Genomic DNA, 24840 nt, shown 5'->3' with positions numbered 1-24840 from the left:
TAAGCTAAGTTCAGATCTGGTTATTTACTATTTACAAAAGTGTCCGTAGGTGTGTGTGAGTGTGTGTCGCCCTGTGAAAGACTGGCGCCCCCTCCAGGGTGTGTTCCTGCTTCGCGGCCAGTGATTGCGGGTAGGCTCCGGACTCACCACGACCCTGAACTGGATAAGGGTTACTGACAATGAATGAATGAATGATCAGCGCAGCCACGACCGTCTCTTTGATATACAGTGGCTCCTTTTAATTTTGTATTGAAAAATAAATTAAAGAAAAATAACTTTAAAATTAAACAAAAACATGTGAAACTTTATGAACATTTCATTGCTCATCAGCGTGAGTGGAATTGAAGTGCTCAAGGCGGATTTAATGTATATATTTATATATATAACTTAAAAAAAGAAAGAAAAAAAAAATCATATTCTTTCAACATTTACACAAATCACAAATGCATTCCTTTAAATTAACCTCACAAACCGTCGGCCTACGATGAAACCATTGTTCTTCCAGCTACGAAAAAAAGAAAAAAAAAATTATAGAAAATTCATAGTACATTTATATTTCCATACACATGCCCTATTTGTGACAAGGTTTAAAAAAATCTAAACTGTACAGAGTAGCATATGTCAGCTGTCACCTTGTGGATGGAATTATCAAAGAAGCAAAAGGTCTTTGTCTATTGTACAGCAGGGAGAGGGCAGATGTAGCTGGGAAAGGCCTAAAGAAGAAACAGTACCAGGACACCATCACTGGTACAGCTACCGTTTCCACCGTGATTTGTACTTACAATTTATACAACGCTGCGAGGCTAAAGTCGAGACCTAATTCATGATAAAATGTAGTGTTTCTCTCCAAGAAATCCCTGTTCAAACCAAGTGCGACTGGCAAACGTGTGATAAAAAGCAATGGGCACCAAACCCCCCACTAGTGAAAACCACAAGGGCCTTGATTTTAGTTTGTTTTTTTCCCCTTGGAAAAGAAGCTGGTTAAAACAGAGCCCTGGCGAACGAGTGGGAAGGAGGATGTACCACTTTAAAACAGTTGATCCTGAATCCCAAAGCCAGTGCTAGTGTTTCACCAATGCTTCAAGTCTCGGGTGTTTAGGAGAGTACATGGACTACAGGGTCTGCGGTGTAAAAAAACAAAACAAAAAAAAGACATCAACTTTGGCTCTAATCGCAGCTGTCAGTTGCTCTGTAACTTGGCGTATGGAGGAGTCACTTTCTTCACTTTAAACAAGCTCTTTGCCTAATGTTCTCCTCTCTGCACTGATCACCAAGAGATTACAACACCTGAGAGAGAGAGAAAACAAGGTGGAATAAGACGACGAGGAAGGAATGGACAAGAAGTTGATGTGGGAATGATGAAAGACGCACACACACAAAGCAGGAGAGACATAACTAAACGAATGCAGATTTAAAAAGCAGATGATGCATAAACATACTTTGCACAGCCCTCCTTTTCCCCAGAACACACAGCACAACGAGATGGTGAAGACCAAGAACATCTCCATGAAAAAGTGCCGACCTGAATTCTACAAAACATTGTGAACCAGGAATTCATAGCAGTGTGTTTTTTGTTCTTTTTTTTTTGTGTTGTTTTTAAATCCCAACCCAGCACGGCTCCCAGGCCATGCATTCAGCAGGAAGAAAAGAGAAATACAGAGCGAGAGACAGCGAGAAAGTCCTAAAAATAGCTCTGTGAAACAGAGCAGAGTCACAGCTAGTTTTTCTTCTTCACGTTGTTGTTCGAGGACAGTCTCTTTCGCTGAGCAGGGAGAAGGGCACCCAACGTCACTTTGCTCCTGGCAACTTCGAAAAGCTTGGAAAACACCTGCGAGGAATAACATGTTTTAGTAAATAGTTTGGAGATTAGAAAACTGTAAAATCTGAGACAGCCAGAAGAGGGCAGTGCTGCCAAAGAAAAACTCACCTTTCTCGGGGTCCTCTGTTTTAGCGTCAAGTGAGAAGAAAACAAATGTTTTAGTGGAAAGAACAGAGGAGAATTTGGAAAAGAAAATGAGAAAAGGCCTCTAAACCCTCACTGAACAAATACGACAGAGGCTCAGATCCTTAAACCTCTCAGAAAAGAACTGCTGCTGACCCAGATTTTTTAGATTTTACTGACAGTTCAGCTCCTGCTCTGAGAAGCTTAATAAATACACACCTGGCTTAGCTTTGTTTACTTTATAAGGATTGCTTTACTGGTATTAAAGTGCTGAGTCTGAATTTTTCACACTGGCGGTGATGGGAACCAGATGTCTGAAGAGCTTAACGTCTCTAAAAGCTTCTGACAAAGCTATTAATAGGACGCACTCACTCAATCACTCTCTTGCTCTCAAAGCCAATCCCTATAACATGATTTGGGCTATGGCAAAAAAAATGGAACAGCTGGAGGAAACCAACACAGGCACAGGGAGAACATACCACAGTCCCCAAATACATCTGGAAATATCTGGTTCCTACCACCAAAGTAAAAAAGCCAGAGTCATCAAATGACTACAGACAAACAACTACAGTGGAACCTCTACTAACGAACTTTCCAAGATACGAACCGGGCATTTGAATATGTTTTGCCTCCACCAACGAACCACGACTCTAGAAACGAACCCGAGCCTCCGCCGAGCCGGCGGCTGGAAATGGCCACTGACCCCAATAGGCGAGTCTCCCAGCGCCCAGACTTCAGTGAGCTTCTAAGATTAGCACATTGTAGCTTTAGCAATTTAGCATTAGTGTAAATAGCAGACATCGAAATTCGTGCTAAGTTAAGCCGTATCTACGCTTCGTCTCCCCACATTCACCCTACTCTCTGTTATTCCACCCACCCCCACCTCCCGTCATACAGCCAGTGCCTGTGTTACTCCTCCAGCCAGTCGTCACGTCTTCAATGTAGCGATGTGTAACCACTTACAACTTTATTATTTCTTTTTTATTACTGTTTCCACTGTATTTCTCTTTCATTTTTAGTAACGCTACATGTATTTTTTACTAATTTGAGAGTGTTGTAAACATAGACCAGTGCAAAAAGGGTGACTTTCGGGGCGGGGGCTGGAACACATTAACTGCTTTTCCGTTATTTTAAATGGGGAAAACTGACTCGAGAAACGAACTTTTCCACTTACGAATCCGGGTCACGAAACGGATCAAGTTCGTAGGTAGAGGTTCCACTGTATCTCTAAATTCCTTGACTGAACTGTGACTAAATAAAAATCAGAGAAAGTTCCCTTTAAAGCCATGTGCCAAGTCTGAGCACTCGTCGTTGGATGTTTATTAACGTGGACGGGCAGGAAATTAAATTTTCATAAAACACATGACACAGCATCTGCTTTGGTGACTAATGCCATCATAAATAGGGGAGGGATCTGATTGTAAATCAGCCCCTCTACACCCCGTCTTCATAAAGGTTACTTCATAAAGGTTGTTCGTAAGGTGAAATAACATAATACTTAAGTGTCTATAAATGCTTATTCCAACAAGAGTGTGCTGTAAGAGAGGCTGTTTAATTCAAACCACACTGAGAGCAACAATGTCGACTGAAGCCCGTTGGTTTAAGCCTTTACAGAGGTTTATGTAGAGGTCAGAGTAAAGTGAAAAGCAGAGAGAGGAGAAAGAAGACAAAGTAGAAAACAAAGAAAAGGCAGACAATGGAGGTCTAGACAACGCACCTGTTCCCAGAGGGTTTCTGCCACTTGGTCGATGACACTCCCCACCTCTCTGAACTCCCCTGAGTATTTAACATACGCCCAGGTGCACAGAGACACCAAGGTCACGCCCATGATCAGATTACACAGCGTGGCCACAGAGTTTATTCCGACGAAGCCGGTGACCAGCGACACCACGTACATGATAAACATCACGGCGAACAGCGTGGCGGGCGTCCGAGCCGCGTAGAAAATGTTCTTTCCGTCGTTGTGCTTGACAAAGCTGTCATAAGCCTCGTCCAGCTCGGCCTCCAGCTGCTCCTGATAACGGCGGCAGAACTCCTCTCCTCCCATCTTCTTCACCGAGCGGAACTGCTTTATGGAGTTCTCCTTCAGCTCCACGTGCCTGCGCGCCAGATCGGCCGGGGCGATGTACGGCTGGTCTCCTCCACACACCTGCGGCACAGAGCAGGCCAGAAAACAGCTCAACTCTCACATAACACAGCAGACAGGTGGGATCTGACTCCCAAGGTGAATTTTTTCTCTCACTTGTTTGACAGAACATTTCTTTAGTGTTTGGACTGTGAGGAGAGTCAAACACCTGGAAGAAACGCACACGGACACAGGGAGGACACCACAGTCCTCATCCTCAGCGGCCCGAGGTGCGGACTGACAACACGACAGCACCATGACACCTGTTTGCTACTCTTTTGTTGTAAATCTAGTTAATGTTTAAACACTTTCTTTTACAGGAGTTTTCTAATATCCACCCATTTCAGAATAAAACATTTAAAAATCTAAATTCTAGATACAAAATTCCCAAAAGTAAGTTTCTGGTGATTTACACACTTCACGCTTCATAGAGTCGCCTGGGACTCCACAGGGTTCGAGTTGCACAAACCCTAATCCCTTGTTGGCCACTAATCTACTTCTAGATTTGCAAAGAGCTTCTCTGAGGTTACAACTTTCAAAATATTTAAACATCAGCCAGTTTCTCAAAATGCCTTTAAGATTTAAAAAAACTAAAAGTCCCATATTATATTAATTATCTCAAATTAAGACATAAATTCATGCAACAACAGTGTAATGACTGATGTATTCACTGGTACAAAGTAATTACAGTAGTGTAACACATAAGTCAGTGAAGATTATGTTGAATGCTACTGCACTCATTATCTGTAACCTAACCCACACAGGGAGAACACACCACACTGCTCACAGACAGTCACCCGGAGGAAACCCACACAGACACAGGGAGAACACACCTCACCCGGAGGAAACCCACGCAGACACGGAGAACACACCACACTCCTCACAGACAGTCACCCGGAGGAAACCCACGCAGACACAGGGAGAACACACCACACTCCTCACAGACAGTCACCCGGAGGAAACCCACGCAGACACAGGGAGAACACACCACACTCCTCACAGACAGTCACCCGGAGGAAACCCACGCAGACACAGGGAGAACACACCACACTCCTCACAGACAGTCACCCAGAGGAAACCCACGCAGACACAGGGAGAACACACCACACTCCTCACAGACAGTCACCCGGAGGAAACCCACGCAGACACAGGGAGAACACACCACACTCCTCACAGACAGTCACCCGGAGGAAACCCACGCAGACACAGGGAGAACACACCACACTCCTCACAGACAGTCACCCGGAGGAAACCCACGCAGACACAGGGAGAACACACCACACTCCTCACAGACAGTCACCCGGAGGAAACCCACGCAGACACAGGGAGAACACACCACACTCCTCACAGACAGTCACCCGGAGGAAATCCACGCAGACACAGAGAGAACACACCACACTCCTCACAGACAGTCACCCGGAGGAAACCCACGCAGACACAGAGAGAACACACCACACTCCTCACAGACAGTCACCCGGAGGAAACCCACACAGACACAGGGAGAACACACCACACTCCTCACAGACAGTCACCCGGAGGAAACCCACACAGACACAGGGAGAACACACCACACTCCTCACAGACAGTCACCCGGAGGAAACCCACACAGACACAGGGAGAACACACCACACTCCTCACAGACAGTCACCGGGAGCGGGAATCGAAGCCACAACCTCCAGGTCCTTGTTAAAATGTTGAAGTGAAATAAACCTCTCATTTGAGGTTTCAACAATTGATTCACCTGCTCCATGCTTTTGTTGTAAAGGTCTTTTGCTCCAGCGACTGCTGCAAGGTTGTTGGCCTCTGCTGTTGCCTAAGCATTAAAAAAATGGTCATAAACATAAGTAAAATATAATCAAAAGTGGTCTGCTTGTTATACTGTGGGTCTGATTATAAATAAAACACACCTGTAACATGGACTTTGGGTGCGGCAGCTCTTCACCTTGGTAAATTTTCATGTAGGCCTGAGTGCAAAGATAAGAGTTAAGACCGGCAAATCTAAAAGGTCTCAGTGCAGACAAATATCAAAGATTTGAAACCGTACTTTGAAATACTGTACAAGATCTCTACACGTCACTTTAGAGCCTCCGATTTCCTTCTCCACCAAGTTCTCAGGGGCCAGCAGCAATGGGATGAGTTTAATAAGTTCTTTTTTGAATTCATCATCAATGTCTGGAAGAACAGGAGTGGGGAGACATTTACAGTCCATTTCAATCGCCGCACAAATGTATATGCTTCTTAGAAACCAAATTAACCAACGTATAACTTAAGACAGCGTGTTTTGAATGCTATACAGTCACAGCCATCCTCTCCTGCTATGATCTGGCACTAACCAGTCAGCCTCTAGGGGGCAGAACGACCTCACCTTTCAACCTTCCGTCGTAGTGAGGGTTTGTGGCCACTCTGAGGCCGGGGTGAGGGAGCAGGAAGCAGTTGATGCTGGAGAAGCAGGAGTGGATGTGCTTCCGGACGTTCTGCAGCTCCTCGTGCTGGTTTTGTTTCACCTGAGCACACAGTAATGGGGTTAAATGGATATTGCAACAAACTGACTTTAAGTGCTGATTCTTACAAATATAACAATAAAATGTAAGGATGTAAAGTTTCAGTATGATTAAACGGTTTGTTGTGGAATGTTCTCTTCTAGAGAAACGTCGAGTAAGATTTGGTTACACTGCTGTAGATGGCATTCAACGAATGAGCTCTTACAACGAAGGACCATATATTAGCCGTTTCTGTTTTAACAGCACTGCCTGCTTGTTCAGTCACATCAGTGTCAGTGAGAGTGATAGCTTTAATAAAAAAATAAAGCCTAATAAACAGAAGAAAACCTTATGATGGTTGTATTTCATATAAGACAGAAAAATACTGTCATTTCAGCCTTTAAACACATTTCACATACGGGTCTTTTGTCCGAGGGCTCATCTAATGTCTTTTAAAATATTTATGAATACATTGCCTAATACATTAATACAATTATGAAGTAATGTTGTGGTCATTTATAAAACTTCATTCATGTTGGGAACGTTCATGCACAGCATCCTAAGGCCTAACAGTCCCCAACAAAGAGCCGCTTCTGATGTCTACACCTGTTTTACGTGATCAAAATTGCAAGGCTGGTCAAACATTGTGAAGATCATAATCACGAATAGTTTGGTCATGTTTATTTGATATTATTACTCATGGACTTTATAAACAATAAAGATGACACGGCTGAGAGTGATGTTGGTGTAGCCTAGTTGGTTATAACTAGAAGACTAAGGTTCAATTCCCAGCTTGGGCAAGCACTCCGAACCCCACATACACCTACATGTGTAATACGAGGAAATTAAAGGTTGTTCAGCCAGATGCTGTAAACAAATGTAGGGAGGTGCTAAAGCGCACCGCTCTAAAGAAAAGAGCTTAACACAAGTCAAAATAATAAAATGCAGCACCGTAATCGTTTTTTCTCAACTGCCTTTTTCGTAATCGTTGGAAGGAGAAACTGTAATTCAATATAAAATTATAGAAACTCAGAAGACAAATATGTTCACTTGGTTTTGAGAGGGAAAAAACGCAAAGCTAAATCCATGGTACTGACTTCACAACTCCCTGCTTTTCCAACTCATCCATTTCAAATCAAACCACTGATTGACTGAATTACACAAATAAGGTGTTCCTTAGACATGTTATATATTATATACACAAGAGGCACTCAGTAAGTTCTGCCTATTGCTATAATCTGCTAATCCTGCAGGTAATCTTAGAACGGTTCTAGAAAGTTTGAGGGGCTATCAAGAAAACATCAGCTCATTTTGATCATTAGTTTTACTGCAATCGCTGCGAAAACTGAACCATTCTGTTGATTAAAACTGAGCCTGGCGCAGTGTGAGACTGGACTCCAGGACATTAGTCTCCACCCCACAGCCCCGAGGGATTCACCTGCTCCAAAATCGGACGAAAACGCCACAAATAATCATTTTTCCCAGTAAAGGCTTTTGTCTTTATCTCCAGGGAATTGAAAAGCTAACCGTTACATCCAACAAATGTAGAGTTTAAGTGCGATTACATAGAAAAATGTAAAAATAATAAACGTAATGATTTATTTAATATTTATACCGACAATGTAATGAACATCCCTTTTATATATAAACAAACAAACAATGCTGACAGAGACACAGAGCATAGACTGTGCTGGCCTCACTTTGTTTTAGTGCTTTTTCACCACCACCACCGGAAAAAAACTAGAACAAATACACACCTGCAACCTTTTCTCAAGGAACTTCTTCCCTCCTTCCAGGCCGTATCCGTGCTCATACGGGTAACTCCAGTCCCTGATAAGGAACATGAGTGACTAGAAAAAAGCAGAATATTCCTTATAAACATGATGCTTTCATTTAACCACAATGCACCAAGTTATATTATGTAGGATTGTGAAGCCTAGAATATATTTATAAAGAAAGCAGTTCCTGTAACTGATGCCTATGACTTCACAACACACCTGAAATGGCTTTCGGTAGATTTCCTCCATGGCGAGTCTTCCATACTCTGTGAAAAGCTACACAACAGAAGGTCGCAGGCGTTAGCTCATGACAAATGCAAGACGAGTTTATCTGCAGTTAAGGGGGGGGTCACGAAATGAAGATACAAAGCAAAGCCTACCTGTAGATGCTGAAGATCATCTTCTTGCACATTCTGGGAAAGATTGTATACCTAAGAATACAAAAGCAAAAATGGAGTCAGACGTTTTTTCTGTCGGTCAGAGAAGAGGAGGAACTAGACTTTATGAGCTCAGGATCTTAGTGGATGGTGTAGTGGGCAACACCACTGACTTAAACATAAAGCGGGGTTAATTCCACACCTGAGTGAGCACACCACGCTACACCAATAACTGTCCTTGGGCACCAACTGCCTGCTTCAGTTACCTGAGAATTGTTAGTCAACAATGTAAACGCAACTCCATTGCTGCTATTTTAACTGCTATTATGTTGTTGTTGTGTTTGTGACCCTCACAGTTCAGTGACGAGGCCTGTGCTGTAAATATGCTCCAGTGTTAAAGCTGGGGTAGTGTTTCTAATGTCGCTGGGAGCTTGTTCCTCTCTCGTTTTCTGAGCTGTTTATATTTGGTGTGAGATTGTGCTTTGGATGAAACTGAACAAAAAGAAGTCGATTGTAAACGCTGAGGAAAAAAAAATAAAAAAAATAAAAAAAAACAGTGTCGTCTTAATTATAGTCAAAACACAATACGTCCAAACCACAGACGCTGTGTTTTTCTTTGGTGCAATCTGCTCGAGTCCATTTGGCAGAAAGGGGGCGGAATCATGTGGCCACAGCTTGTTAGCGTGGTTTTAAAGAGACAGTACATGAACACACAGTGGGGACATCACAGAATAAAAGTAACTGATATAATCGATTATAATAACCTTTTCATTAAGACCCAGAAGTGAACAAGGAGTGTCCCCTTTAAAAAGGTATGGATCTGCACTTTATGTAGATCATATACAATGTGCTGCTACTTTGTTGTTTGCTGCACCATTGGCTTGAGGAACAACCCTCCAATGTTCTAAACATACACAAGTAACACTGAAGAATGACGATCACTTCAACTGATATTCTGATTAAAAGCAGTTCTGAAACAGACCTGTACAGAGCTGGTCATGGTGCTGAGGGCGAAGATGGTAGCGCAGTCTTTGATGGTGGACTGACTGTCAAAAGCCCCCTGTGTGTCTATGAGAAGCACAGCAACCTGCAGAGAAACAGATGGCCACGAATAAATGAGACTGAGCGAGAAAGGACAGTTCATCTACTACCAAAAATAAGGAAAGCTTTATAATCGAATCCCTACTGTGAAGCCAGGTATACCATGTGCGATTACAAGGACTTATACGACTACTACCATGACGTCTACGATTATGTCCCACTGCATGAGACAGAAAAGCCCATTTTCATCTGCTCTGTCTCCTGTGTGCTGAAGTAGACTATGAAAGGGATTTGGTGGGTCCAATGTTTGACACCGTGAGAACTTTATGAACTGCAGTTGGTCACAGTGGCACCAAAATCAGCCGCTGTGGATAATGTCACAAGTCCACTGATGTGTCACAAATATCACAGCGTGAAAACAAGAATTAAAACATTAACTTCTTAATTATTTATGTGTCAATAAGTAACAATTAAAGCCGAAAGTGTTCCAAAAACTTTCAAAATCTCAGCAACTACAACTTCATCCATCGTCAACATTGATTTCTAAAGTTTTAAGAGGATAAATGTAACCTAATAAAAGAGTTGTTAAACAGCTTGTAGAAGAGCTGCACACACTATATTTAGCTCATGTTTCAAGGCAGAAAAAAAAAGAACATTCCTGAAAAATAGAGACCCCATCTTATAGAAAATAGCAGCATAATTGCAGTTAAAATATCCGTCAGAAAAACAGCAGCTGGATAGTTTACCCAAACTGTTCAGTCCTAGTTTGACTGTCCATCCTCCCCTGCACCTGCACATATTTGTAAGTATTACAGTGCGGTTTCCAGGACCCAAGTATTTGACTTTCAATGTGTGCTAGAGAGAGTAAGAGCTTCTCAAGCACGAAAGGGCCATTCAAGGGCAGTTCTCCAAAGAGAGGTAGGGACTGGATAGGAGTAACTCTACCACCCATAACCTGACTTCCTTTAACAGCTCTGGCACAAAGGAGACACACGATTGTGTGGTAGAATAAAAACAGTCTTACAGAGGGTGATAAAGCAGAGGTTCACGTGCAAGCGTTTTACCAAAGTGAAATGTCAGAGGCAAAGGGACGTAGCTGATTTATTTTAGACAGATGGAAATACACATGTTGAATATGACCTTGTTCCCGTCTGGTTTCTCCACCACAAACACTTCGCTCCACGCCAGGATTCCTGTTGTCTCTCTCTCACAGCCGCCCCTCCAGGTGAAGCCGGTCAACGGTTCTTCATCACCACCCAGCCATGAATCATTATTCTGGAGCGGAAGAACCCAAAAACAGATGATAGATGTTAATTTAACAGATGTTTTTAATTAAACCTCTGTAAAAATACACAAATTGAGTCTCATCTGGTTTGGTGTCAAAGGGGTAAGTTATATACTGGGGCACACTTGAAGGTAACTATCTCTGAGGTAGCTGACAAGTAAAGATGACGAGAAAGGAATGTAAAACATTATGGAACAATAATTTCCTTTGACTGCTGTAATCTGATCAAAATCAAGAAAAGTGTTGATGTAGGTCAAAAGTTATGAATTTTTTATTCATGCATTCGACGATACCGCATTCAAACAATCCCTCATATGATAAAGAGCTCATGGTAAAGCACAAGCTCTTCTCAGCTCTTCTCACTACTCACATGTAACAACCACAGACACGAGACAACACACGGTACAAGGAACCAATTAATACGCCTCTCAAATCCACGTTAAATCCAAATGTCACTGTGGGACAGACGTATTGTGTTTCCAGCTAGTGTTCGGGATGCAGACACAGTCACTATGTTTAAGTCTAGGCTCAAAACACACTTGTTCAGTTTAGCCTTTGGCAACTAACCTCTGTCTAGTTTAAGGTTGTCATTTCAGGAACTCGTGGACATGGAGAATCAGGGTAAACCTGGATGATGTGCTCACAATTTCTCTTGTTTGGAGCGAAAGGATGTCTTTGCCTGAGCTCCTTCTGGTTTCCCTACTCCCAGTCTGTTACAGTCAGATCCGTCACTACACTAAAGAAAATATTCACATGCTCTTATTCTCTGCTGCACTCAACCAACCTAACTGCTTCCCTTTACTGTTTTCTGAGAGAATGGTGGCCCACTGATGGAAGATTGTTTGCTGGATTCTCCTGCGGCCCAGACCACACCAGACCAGCTGCTCACCTTATTATTATTATTATGTAGCATAATGACACTTCATTGGTGATCATTTAAAATTCAATCTATAGTTTGATCAGAGGAGGATGGGTCCCCTTTGTGAGTCTTGGTTCCTCCCAATGTTTCTTCCTCCAGCCTCGAGGGAGTTTTTCCTTGCCACTGTCGCCTTCGGCTTGCTCGCATTGGGCTTTGATTTAAATGTTCTGTTTTGAAACTGTGAAGTTGTAAAAGGCGCTATACAAATAAATTTGATTTGATTTAGTCTCATGACACTAGTAACCAGAAGACGAGGGAACAGACATGGTTACTATATACGTGCTTAATTAGTGAGGTAGTAAGTCTTTGTAACACCAGTGTAAAGTTCATACATTATCTGGACATTAACAGCATTAAAAGGTGGAATTTAATTTCTTGTTTGACATATCAAGTCTAACACTGTCCAATTCAAATATCTCTGTAGAACTGATTACGTCAGAAACTGTGCACACTTAAGACATTACACCTCCAGCTGGGCAAGGTCTGCACAATGTATTTTTAGACTCTTCAACACAATTTGTGCAACAGTCACATCGCAGGATGCACAATATCAAAATAGACCATTTAAAACATCACGCTACAACTCAAGAACGGGAGGAAGGGGTAATCAAGCTCGCCATTTTCAACAGCAGACCTGTCATTGGCATTAACAGAAAACCTCAAATCACAACCATTCTTAAATCAGCTGACTTCACACTGGTCATGAAGAGTTGAGTAACTTATCGTTCCCCTTCGGCATCCCTTCAAAAGCGCCAGCACTTCTGCTTCTGTGTTTGGTGCAGTGAACCCAACTGAGCAACTTTCACGTTTGAGAAAGGATGGTTCGCCTCATCACAAGGCAATACTTTGAAGAAAACGGAACAACTAGGTCACATTAAATCTTAAATATGCACTGACTTGTGAACATAAAAAAATGGAGGAACTAGAGATTTGAAAATGATGCAATTATAATATATGCATGCGTACACACACACACAAATATGCTTAAGAAGATTTAACGTGAGGAGTGTCTCTTCCTTGTTAGCCCACTTTAGTGTGATTTTGGACGTTGATCTCAGGAAAACCCCACTCAGAGCCCTCAGCAAGAAACAAAAGCACTCTGTGACAAATAAAACAGCAGTGTTACACGAAAACGCAGCCCACAGGCATTAAAAGCCAAATCAGCTAAACCAGATTTAAAACCGCGTTACAGAGAGCCATTAGGGTTTGTATGCTTTGAATGGCCATGAAATGAAAAAAGAGAGAACGACGTAGCTGAGCTTAAGGCATTTGATGAACCAGGGCTAACGCATGTCACATGATGTGGTGAATGCCAGCTTTTTTTTTTTTTTTTTTAAAAAGGGACACTTCCTTTTTGTTTTTAAACACAATAGCTCTAAACACTGGAACTGAAGATGCTAAAAGAGCAGGAAGTAGTGTGTTTTGTTACCACATCACAAGGGTTCCACCAAAGTGATCAATCCAAACACTAAACTATTTATATTTATGGCTGAAATTCTTTTTTTCCCCCACTTTTATCAAGAAAACAAATTTTATTATTTATAATGTTATAATTATTAAAATGTATCCATAGTTTTGAAAGAAAATTTAAGAATGACGCTGATTGTTTCATGAAAAACTGGCAAAATACGTTGTTTTCAATTCTCAATTCCAAGAAAATGAAAAATGTGCTCATTTTCTTGGAGAAACACAAAGCCTTGAGATGTATGTAAAATTACACTTACCAGTAATCACAACATTATTATTGTGATTATATCACTTTAGTTCACAACGAATTCTGTATCTAGATGCATATAATATTGTGTAACATCTTTAAAGCAGAAACAGATGGAGTGGTTCACCCAGGGCTGGGCAATTAATCCAAAACTAATGGAAATCAACAATTCTGAACTTCTAATCAAAATAATCTCGTCTATAATCGATTATATACGTTTAATAGTTAATTTTATTTATTATTTTTTTAAATTCTGTTATGTTTCCAATGTGTGTTCATGTGCTGTCCCTTTAAAACCACACTAGTCAAGTGATTCTTCCACATGGAAGCAACGTGGATTAGAACCAAAGCGCTAAGGGCGACCGAGCAGTTTATACCAACACAGTGATATGAAAGTGTCAAACAAATAAATACAGTGGAATTTGAGTTCCTAACTTGTGTTTATTGATAGTCAGAAAACATGCTATTTCTTACTAATTGATAGTAATTGCTATATAAGCTATATAAGTGTAACGATAATAATAATAATAATAATTGAAGGAATAAGGTTTAAAAGACCGTTGCCCCCCCCCCCCCAAACTCTAATAGGCGTCTTGCCTGTGACGTAGATGGTGGACAACAACTCTAGAAGCTGCACTTAATTTAATGCAAAATGAGGAAAAGGTGTGTTGTTTTTGGCTGCAATCATTCAATGTACAGTGGGACATCTGTGAACAAATGGCCCAAAGATCCCAAAATATCCAGAAAATGGACTAAATTTGTCCACTTTAAACGGGCACTTTGGAAAGGACCATCCGCTCACTCCGTTATCTGTAGCTCATTTCACTGGCACTTTTCCAACAATATGGGCATGTAAGGACACCAACGAAAGGTGTTCAAGAGCCTCTGTAACATGGAGGTAAACAGGGTAAGGACACTCACTTCGCCTGTTTTAGTTGGTGTTAGTTAACGTTAGCTTGACTCGCTAAACTCGGTGGCTCAGATTATACTCGGCTACGTAGCTGCATTACGGAGGTGTATAGTGTCTGATGAATTCGAGTTCGACTTCGATCACATTTACAAGAATAACGGTAACTCTACATTTGAGTTTAGCTTATTGCTAGGCTACTGTCATGAATAATGTTGGTTATTTAGCTAGATACTGTCATAACAGTCAGTCATAACGGTGTTTTACCGCGGCGTTGTTCAGCTGTTGTCCACCAGTGACGTCACGGCTGCGTTCAAGAATCTCCGTAGAGAGCTCGGGTTTTTCCGTCAGTTTAATAAAATTGTCAGTTTTAAAGCAAATTAAGCTGCTATTTTCATTTTAATTCATACTTATATCTGTCAGTAACTACAATAATGTGGAATATTCATGGAGGTCCATTAAGTGGTGCTTAGCCTTTAACACTGGAGCATATTTACAGCACAAGCCTCGTCAATGAACTGTGAGGGTCACAAATACAACAACAAAACAATCGTTCATTAAACGCAGTCGTGGTAAAATGTACAATTAATCGTGACATTGGTTTGCTCTCATATCGCTCAGGACTGGATCCACCAGACACAGCGCGCCTCTGACCCCTGAACATGCACCGGAGCCAAAACCCAAACTCATGCCCCAATTGTCTGCCGGACCTCTGATGAGAAAGGAGGCTCAGAGTGCAGGGGCAGGATTGGCAATGGTCTAATGAGGAAATACTGGTTCATTTCGCACCATTGACACACATGCAGAAAATAGCCTCTCCCAGGACATCTGACCTAAATGGGGAACGCTGTGGGTAGGATGGGGCAAAACATCAACAGTAACAGGTCAGGGAAAGAAGACGGTGTGTAAAAGCAAGCGCTGGATTCCATGTTTATATTGAATACTCTACTGATAAAGCCATCTTTCAAACAGCTACACGTTTAAGCTTCATGTTTAACAGAGTAAAGATAATCAATATCAAGAGGGAGCAGTTGTAGACAAATTGTCAAATGTTTTTAACAGGGTTGTTGATTAAAAAAACAAATTAATTTAATCTTAATTGTAACATTTGCATCTTGTAATAATAGAAATTTAAACGTTACATAAAAGAATCACCTAATATTAAGACAATGAAATAATAATTGTATCAGTAGTGTCTTGATTAAGGAGGTTGCAGGCCTTCTCACCTGACTGTACATGTATCGGAGCATGAAGTCCAGCAGAAAGGACTTTCCCTTGCGGAAAGCTCCAGCGACAGAGACCACCACCACGTTGAGGTCCCGGATGTGCTCCTGCATGAGGATTCGCTCCAGAGCTTCCTCATCCAGCGAGAACTCGTGTTCATCTTCATCCGCTACGACGATCTGGACCGGGCCCACTGTCCCCTCTTCCTCCTCCAGCAGCAGCTCATCATCTGCCTCCCTGCTGCTCATTTTACGAGACACGTCCTCCACCCTATTGACACCTAACACACACACACAAAAAGACACGTTGGCAAAACTAAAATGAAGCACTGTCAGGGTTATATCCACCTTATAATTCAAATATTTCAGTGGTGCATATGGTGCAGATCACCACTCTTATACAGCACAATGCAAAAGTTTGAGGCTCCTGAGAAAACAAGATTTAAAAAGCTGAACGGTAAGAGATTATTTGCCAAGTAGGTAGTGTGTGTCACACAGCTCCAGGGACCTGGAGGTTTTGTGTTGGAGCCCCGCACCGGGTGACTGCCTGTGAGGAATTGTGTGGTGTGTTCTCCCTGTGTCTGCGTGGGTGTCCTCCCAAAAATACACGTTGGTAGGTGGATTGGCGACTCAATTGTCCCTAGGTGTGAGTGTATGAGAGAGTGTGTGTCGCACTCCAAAGGACTGGTGCCCCCTCCAGGATGTGTTCCCGCCTTGCGCCCAGTGATTCCGGGTAGGCTCCGAACCCCACCACCACCCTGAAATGGATAAGGGCTACAAACAATGAACTAATTAGTTTAGTAACTGTGATATTGTGTGTTTTAGCGGTTAATAAATACTTCGTTATGTTAAATCACACGTGCTCTTGATTTAACAAATCCCTACGATCGAGGAGAACGTCTGGAAACACTTTGTTCTTGACTCGGTCATAAATCTACTTTTCAAATGATAAATCTAAATGTTTATGTTTTAGTATTTATCGTGTAAATGGGAACGATCCGACCGAAGAGCCGCAGATTTATGCCAGCAGTGACAAGTCAGTTGTGTTTAAAACACGCGCAGCGGGAGAGCACCATTGTGCCGTGAAGACAGAGTGTGTTTGTGCCAGTTATATTTGTTGCTACGCATATTACTGTTCAGAAACAAAGAACACGTTCACATTCACCGGCCATGTGAATGTACCATTTACCCTGTGTAAATCTATGTGTTCAAAAAATAAAGTTTGGTGTAGTCAAATGATAATCGATAATAAATGTACATATGTCAGCATATATAGGCAAACGTACATTACAGCTAGGATTGTACCAAGCTTTTTCTATATCACAGTGTATGTGTGTTCAAACTAAACAAAAATAGAGTGAGCTTCTTTCCATTTAAAGCATCGCCAAAGTCATGTGAACAGAGATGGACCAATAGCAGAAGAGGGAGAGAATTTATGAAACAAATCTATCATTAATCCTCTTCCTTCGTGTTCGCTGCTGTTCCTTTAACAAACTAGACTCTGATTTCCGTTCTAATGATGTATAAATCTGATGTTTCAATGGTGAGGACTGAATTAGGTAAAGCAGCTTTTAGTTGGCGCCCATTTTCTTAAAATAAACAGCAGAGACTCTTAAAGCTTTTACAATGAAAGGATAAAGAGTACTATACTTTTAATGGCATTTTTCATTAATGGTTTATACACTGATAATATTGCTATGTTTTTAACACTAAGAATAAATGGTATATTTCTTGCTAATACAGGTTCTTTTGTAAAATTCTTTTACAAGAGCACCTTGGACAAGGCGGCAACAACACTTTTGACATTACAACATACAACAGATAACTGAGTGTTTACGTTTTAATCTGAGTGTTGTTACCCCGGTTGGTCGGTAATACATACATGGATTAGCAAGTCAGGGGCACCAAGCCAGCACAGTTCAAACCCAATGTTACCACTAAACCAAACACAATCACATCTGAATATATTTGATACTCCATGTAGCCTCTCAAAAATGATTACTCTCTAACCCTCTTCCAAAACCACCTGCCAGACCCCGTCCCAACAGTGTCTTGTCCAGTGAGGCGCTCGCATCTTGCCATGTGAACGCGTCTGGCATCTTCCTCACTATTAATAAGATGCCTGCTGCTCCCTGCCCTGACTAAAGGCATCGAGCCTGGCATAATAAGGAGGACAAGCTGACCAGCTTCAGATTACAGTCCCTGCCTCTGTGCTCTTGTATATTTGACCAGAATACACAACACATGACCAGGACCGAATGTGCCGATGTGTAGTTAAGGTGGATCTATTATTTATTATTTTAGTGCTATTGACACAGCAGCGTTCAGCCTGACAGTCAGAAAACCAAAAAGGAAGTAATGAGTTTTAAGACGTATGAATGTGTGAATGCATGAGCAGCTCAGCGAAACCGCGTAAGGGACATAGTGCTGTTGGTCGATCATGAGTCAGTATAATGAGCTCTTCAAGACTTCCCTTAGTACAGGACAGGACAGGAATAGATTGCATAGACTACAAACAGGAAAACCGGCTGTGTTAGAGGTATACTGATAAGAAATCAAGCATTGACGGGGCTAAGATAAGGCCTCTATGACATTAAACCTAAGCATTCATTTATATACACACACCCCATATGAGATCAAGTTAAACAGGTTCAGATTTTACAAGACAAGACATGTTCATTGTGCAAACACTTTCAGCTTTTACTGAGGGATAAAAACGTTATTCTGTGAATATCCACATGTGGTGGACTAATGGAAGTGTTCAGGGTCAAACTCTAGGGCTCAGCTTGCTGTCTGTGTAAAGAGTAAACACTAGATCAGCGCACACACAATGCACTTACTTGCAATTAGACAAGAGTTTTGACCAGGTTCATGCAGTCAGACATAATCCTAAGGTGCAGAAAAATATGCAGGCCTCCATCAGCAAACGCCAGAGCAGTTAGAAATTAAAATGCCTGCTTGTGTGAGAAAGGTGGAGCGTTAAAGTCAATGAAGTCAAGCAAACACAGCCGTTAAATATCCTGAGTTTAAGGTGAGGAGGCTGGGAGTTAAACCTAGAGCTGGGTGATGGCTGTCAGAAATCGGTATTTCATCATCACCCCCAGAACTGAAACCTACAAAACAAAAAGCCTTCAATATTGTGTTAAAAAAACATTAAACATTTATAGCTGCAAAACCATTGCAGAGATCTACGTGGCGAATAGATCCTTTGCTGCTCTGGGCTCAGCACTACAGAAACTGCACTATGTATCTCTTGAAGGAGGGTAAGAAACCATACCCCCATCCTTCCACCTTGATTCAGAACAGTGGTGTGGAGGCAGCTCAGGAGCAAAAACAAATGTTTCTTGTTCCTTTAAATCATTGGTGGGTCCAGAGCCTACCTGGAATCATTGGGCGCAAGGCGGGAATACACCCTGGAGGGGGCGCCAGTCCTTCACAGGGCAACACACACACTCACACCTACGGACACTTTTGAGTCGCCAAACCACCTACCAACGTGTGTTTTTGGACTGTGGGAGGAAACCAGAGCACCTGGAGGAAACCCATGCGGACACGGGGAGAACACACCACACTCCTCACAGACAGTCGCCCGGAGCGGGAATCGAACCAATAACCTCCAGGCCCCTGGAGCTGTGTGACTGCGACACTAACCTGCTGCCACCGTGCCGCCCTTCCTTTAAATCTTCTAAAAGCTAAACTCACGTACAGACACACTTCCATTATCTGCAACCGCTTTTCCAGTTCAAGGTCACGGTGGGTCTGGAGTTGACCCGGAATCACTGGGCGGAAGGGGACACACCCTGGTGGGCTAGTTTTGGATACAAAGTAATCCCCAAGAAAAGAACAAATCGATAGGAAAGCTTTTACAGCACTTTTTCCTGAAGAATGCAGTGACAAACTCTTTTCCAGGTTATAATCTATAAATGTTGAACATAACATTCAATATTAATATAACACAACAATGTTGAATAAAGTTAAAGACTGCCGTTTTTAATACTATGCAACAGTTACTATAAACTGACAAGAGCAGGAGATTATATGAATTACAGTAATACGTTACATACCCACAAGAGGCAAACGGATTTGGTAAAAATCTGTTGCACAAACTTCATGAAAATTTCATAACAGTGAGACTATTAAAACAGACTATTCACTATTAAACAGATTAACAAGCATGACCTGTTGCTTTAAAGTTCACTTGCTTCTTACATTAACTCACAACTACACGTTTTAACACTTTCTCTTGCACCACCACAATGTGAAACTGCTTTTTTTTTTTTTAGTTCAGTGTCATGCAGTAAATGACACGTCTTGTCAGTGAATGGCCAAATCAAGTGAGACAACTCCAGCTAAAGCTTGATATCATTTTGAAAGTCTGAAAGACCGTGATAAACCTGACCCAAATAGGCCAGACGTGAGTGTGTCTAAAGGGCATGCTGATCCCACATAAAGGCCGACTTTAAACCAGTGGAACACATCAGCAGAGGCATGTGGTCAAAACCAAAAGCTTGTTTCCTGAAATCAAACTGTGACAGGGGAAAAAAAGTTTGAGTTTCCTTGGGCCTTGTTCTATCTAATCATAATCCAGTGCCCCCACCCCACTGTGTGTCTGGCCGTCTGTCTGTGCGTCAAACGAGCGTGACCACTTTACCAAGAAAGGAACTCCACAACTTCATCTCACATCCAAGAAAATAAACATCAAATATTCTCCTCCTAAAGTATAAAAAAACAGGAATGAAGACAAATGGATCCGTTAGAGTATGTCATGATGGGAAGCAGCTGCTAGTGGCTTTTACCCACAGATTATTAAAAACTAAGAGCAATGTCCAAAGCACACGTCACATACAGAGCAGACGATGTACACACATTACACACTAGCAGTTGAGAGTCTTAATGTAACATGTGACTTGTTTGGTCAAAATACCACAAGGATCAAACACCACATCCGCGTTCTCCCCCTGTCTAAACAGCCTTGTTCAGAACGGCTGCTTTCAGCGCCTGTTGCTTTAAATGAAGACGAGCCGCATGCTGTTCACCCCGACCCCGAGCGCACAGCGAGAAGCAGAAGTGCTGGTTTTTAGCTTCTTTTCGCTCAGTTCTCCTTCTTACTCCGTTCCGTCTTTACTCAGTGCTTGTACATCTCTGCACTCTGTGCCAGTTTCGCTCCTTTTTACATCATCTTTGCGCTCTCGCATAAGCACAGATCCAGTGCTGAGAATTGAGAGACTCCGATGTAGGGGCAAAAAATGGGTGATCTTGTTTCACAGTGTGTCCGTTGGTGGACTCCACATACACAGATTAATATGTTAATATGGCCACTTTAAAGCAGCAGCTGAATGTACTAATTAAAAGTGCGACAACCTACAGATCGTACGACAGAATCATGCAATATTTAACCACATAGTGACATTAATGACCCCATGCCTAGTCCTTGAACAAGGAGAAAAGAATTTAAAAAAAAAGCTAAAAACAAAACACTTAGCCAAGATAAACCCACCATTTTTGGCCATTGTCATAGCTCACATAGCATAATAAACAGCTTCGAAACTGAAGCCCAACATCCCAGTATGTCAATACGATGATACACTGAGTACAGATGATAAATCATCCACTAATATGAGCCAACAGCCTTGAGAAGAAATCTATCAAACCTGAATTTCTATTCTCGTATGTTCTTGAGTGCACAAAAATGAACAGCAGTAAGAGAATATCACTTTACTGCTGACATGCTCAGCCCAGTCTGTGTGTGTCGAGCATGTGTTTTAAGGGAACACCAATAATGTTGAAGATCAGCTTACGAAGAACTCACCGACAGCCTCATATCACCTGACATCACAGTTCAGCTGAACGACTACAAATCAACATTTTAAACACCAAGGAAATGATATTTATTTCTAGAGCATATTTAAAATCAACTGCTGTTGCCCAAAGCGCTTTCTAAAGTGCAGGACAGGACAGAGTCAGTAAAGAGCAGCTGAAAAAATAGCGGTCAGTAGGAATGAAAATAATGAATAAAATAAAACACTTTACGACTTATGAAAGAAAAACAAATAAATTTGAAGAAACTAACAGCAACTAGCAACAGAAGAGAAAGAATAAACTCTTATTCCCTGACAAAGGCTGACATTTGGATATCATTTCACGGTGCAGTATCACCGATCACAGATGTCCCACTTAGAAAACCTCCCTATTCCAAATCATACGGATCCAATGTAACTTGTATCATTCGTGTCCTATAACAAACAAACTGGCCATACATTAACCCGACATGTTTTATGAACTGTCCAAAACATTAACTCCATTACTCTGATTTTCTATTGGTTATGTTACATACAGCTAATATGGATCACAATCTACAGCAAAGGTAGTTTTTATCCTGCAAAAAAAGGGCAGGGATATCTTGCAAGCCAAAGTTCACAGATGAGCTGATCAGTGAATCTGGATATATGCCCATACATCCAGCCATATTCCAGTCATGTTTGGCATGTATTTAAAACTGGAGTAGATTATTTTATAGAAAGGAACAAGTATAAACTAGTTTCTGGTTAAGAAAATAAAATAAAAATATCCAGTTAAAAAATTCCCATCGCCTTCCTTTAGCCCTCCTTCCCTCAAAACACATGAGCGCACACTGCCAGACTACAGCTGGAGGAATCCACAACAGAGCACTGGAGAGAGGAACGCAACACCTTTTTCTACCCGTCTAACTATTATTTCTTTGTTCAGGTGAGAGAGAGGATGTGGGACGCATTAAAACAATTCTCTGCTGTTCTTGTGCATCTAGGTCACTACTTTTAAGCAATGTGGGTCGAGTCATTTACATGGCATCAAAAAACATGTATACTGCAGAGCGCACATGCACGGTTAAGGTTGGTGTGTATACAGGTAGTAATTCTGTTCACCTGAACAGCTGGGTGCGTTGTTTATGGCCCTGCAGCAGCCACAGATAACCAGAGCATTTGAGTTATTGATGTCTATCAGGATGAATATGGTATAAAATGCACACAAGAAAAATGCTTACAAAATATGACCTACTCCAGGTTAAAGCTCCAAACATTAAAGGGGTTTCCCAGACAGGGATTAAGCCTAGTCCTAAACTACACATTATTTTGAAGAATATATTCCAAGACTAAGCTTAATCCCTGTCAGGGAAAACACCCCATAGGCTGACAGACTCTACCTGGGTTTACATAACACTGATAACCTGGCGTAACAGGTGTATTTACAGCCTGTCGGGCCATGAATACCAGCGTGACAAATCTGGAGTACAGAGATTAAAAGACAGAAACTCAAGAAAAGCGAGGAGAGAGATATATATTTGACTGTTACAGCAAAACAACAGTGGTACGATCCTTCATTTACTGTGGACGGTCACTGTGTTGTTGTGGCCTCTGACCAAATGTCCTAGGTTAACGATAAAGATATCAGCTCAAGTTGAAGGTGATATGGTCAGAAATCACTGCGCATTAAGGTAATAATCCAAATAAAGAAAGCCCCGAGTGAATGTGCAATATAAGAGCCGTCGTCTGACGCAGCGTTCATCATAACGGAACCGCGCGTTAGCACTGTAGCACAGAACCGTTAATATCCACGCAAACACTTCATATCTGACTCGTTTAGAGGCTGAATATCTGCACTGTTGTGTTTCTAATCTGAAGCTGTATATACCGAATCGCTGTCCTCAAGCTCGGTGTGAAACGCCAGAGAATCGCTTTGTTATTAAAGCTGACAGGGGGACCCTCAAATGTCAGCTAAACCTACATAGCGCTAGCGTTAGCCTTTCTCGGATTAGTTTGAACCGTTCAGAATGAATCAATTCACTGAATCGGCTCCTTTGTGAACGCAGACAAGCGATTGAAATTGAAGAGTCAATTTGTAAAGGCCCGTTTTAAAATTAATAGATATAAATACATTTATATGTATTGATTACCGATTAAATTAAAGATTTAAACTAAATTTAAAAAGATTTTGAAGGCAACTCATGCAAAAACTAGTGAGAATTATGTTTGTGTAAACATATTATTTTCATTTTAGTGTCTTCAGAGTTATATACGAGTGGGACAAATGGTAGAATCTGTAACCAATTGTAATTTTTATGACGTGGGAAACACTAGAGTAAAAAAAAAAAATGAAGAACAAATTTAAGATCCATTTCAATTAAAATCTAGTGTCTAACCTTAAACGTTTCTGTGCATGTGGTGGCCTTTATGTATCCTGAGTGAATAAAGGGTCAGTGGCTGTGCATTTCTGGTTTAAAACGGCAGCATCTCAAACAGTTTAAGACACACTGATTCAGACAGACAGGAATTCATACGTCACACACCTAAGAAACCAATCACGTCAACTTGCAGGGCGTGGTTTTTCAAGCTGCAGGTTAGAGACAGACAAGATTGTGGAGATGTAGGCAGGGACTAATTGCATATTCATATATTCATGCATACTTAATTAAGGTGAAAAGGAAATAATCATTAACAATGATTTGTTTACAAGTAGTAAATACTACTTTAAATTTTCTCGCTATAGTTAGTTTATTTCTCTCAAAATCTTAATTATTTCTAATTTTGTTAAAAAGTTAAAGCTTTGAGGGAGTTGACTCCTGTTTGCGAAGCGAGTCGATTCCTACAATTCAGTGAGAAGATTCGGATAGAAAGCTCGGCTCCAATGGCTGGTGCCCGTTCTAGACTCCGATTCGGCTCCAAGCTAAGCTTCCCCTCCGGCTAAAATAACGGGAGAGTTAGCGGTAGCATATTTTTAGCTTAGCATTAGCTTAGCCCTCGGTGATGGCCAGGTTAGCCAGTGTAATCAAAGCCCCCCAGCCCGACCCGCGGAGAGAACCCGCCCCCGGCTATTCTCCGCGCCTCGCGCCATCGTTATTTCGTTTGTTTACTTAAACGGTGTGTGTTTCTGTGTGGATATGCGCGCGACTCGCTCACCGTGGCTCGTGCCGCAGCTCCTTGCGCCCTGATCCCGCTGCAGCGCGCGCCGCTCCGCCATCTCTAGCTCCCCCCGCGCGCTCTGACGTCACCACAGTTTCCAGCAGCATTCACGC

At 41.8% G+C, this 24840-nt stretch overlaps 1 protein-coding gene across 3 annotated transcripts; it reads right to left on the bottom strand.

Annotated features, from left to right (window-relative positions):
* Positions 1 to 236: 236 nt before the first annotated feature.
* LOC136676758 (atlastin-2-like) lies at positions 237 to 24840 on the bottom strand. Of its 3 annotated transcripts, none has more exons than XM_066653966.1 (14): positions 24725 to 24840; positions 15795 to 16072; positions 10884 to 11018; positions 9685 to 9789; positions 8706 to 8756; positions 8545 to 8601; positions 8305 to 8397; positions 6433 to 6571; positions 6112 to 6239; positions 5975 to 6031; positions 5809 to 5880; positions 3660 to 4091; positions 1928 to 1942; positions 237 to 1828 (listed from the first exon to the last, which is right to left on the bottom strand). In XM_066653966.1, exons 1-14 carry the CDS (start codon positions 24783 to 24785, stop codon positions 1718 to 1720), a joined length of 1734 nt encoding a protein of 577 aa, XP_066510063.1. In that variant the 5' UTR covers positions 24786 to 24840; the 3' UTR covers positions 237 to 1717. The 3 variants fall into 3 exon arrangements, with proteins under 3 accessions (XP_066510063.1, XP_066510065.1, XP_066510064.1); XM_066653968.1 differs by lacking the exon at positions 24725 to 24840 and adding an exon at positions 23460 to 23569; XM_066653967.1 differs by lacking the exon at positions 1928 to 1942.

The sequence above is a fragment of the Hoplias malabaricus genome, chromosome X2 (genome assembly GCF_029633855.1).
Source record: "Hoplias malabaricus isolate fHopMal1 chromosome X2, fHopMal1.hap1, whole genome shotgun sequence".
Taxonomy (NCBI): domain Eukaryota; kingdom Metazoa; phylum Chordata; class Actinopteri; order Characiformes; family Erythrinidae; genus Hoplias; species Hoplias malabaricus.
The sequence above is the reverse complement of the archived record's forward strand: the minus strand, read 5'-3'. Positions and strand labels throughout refer to the sequence as shown.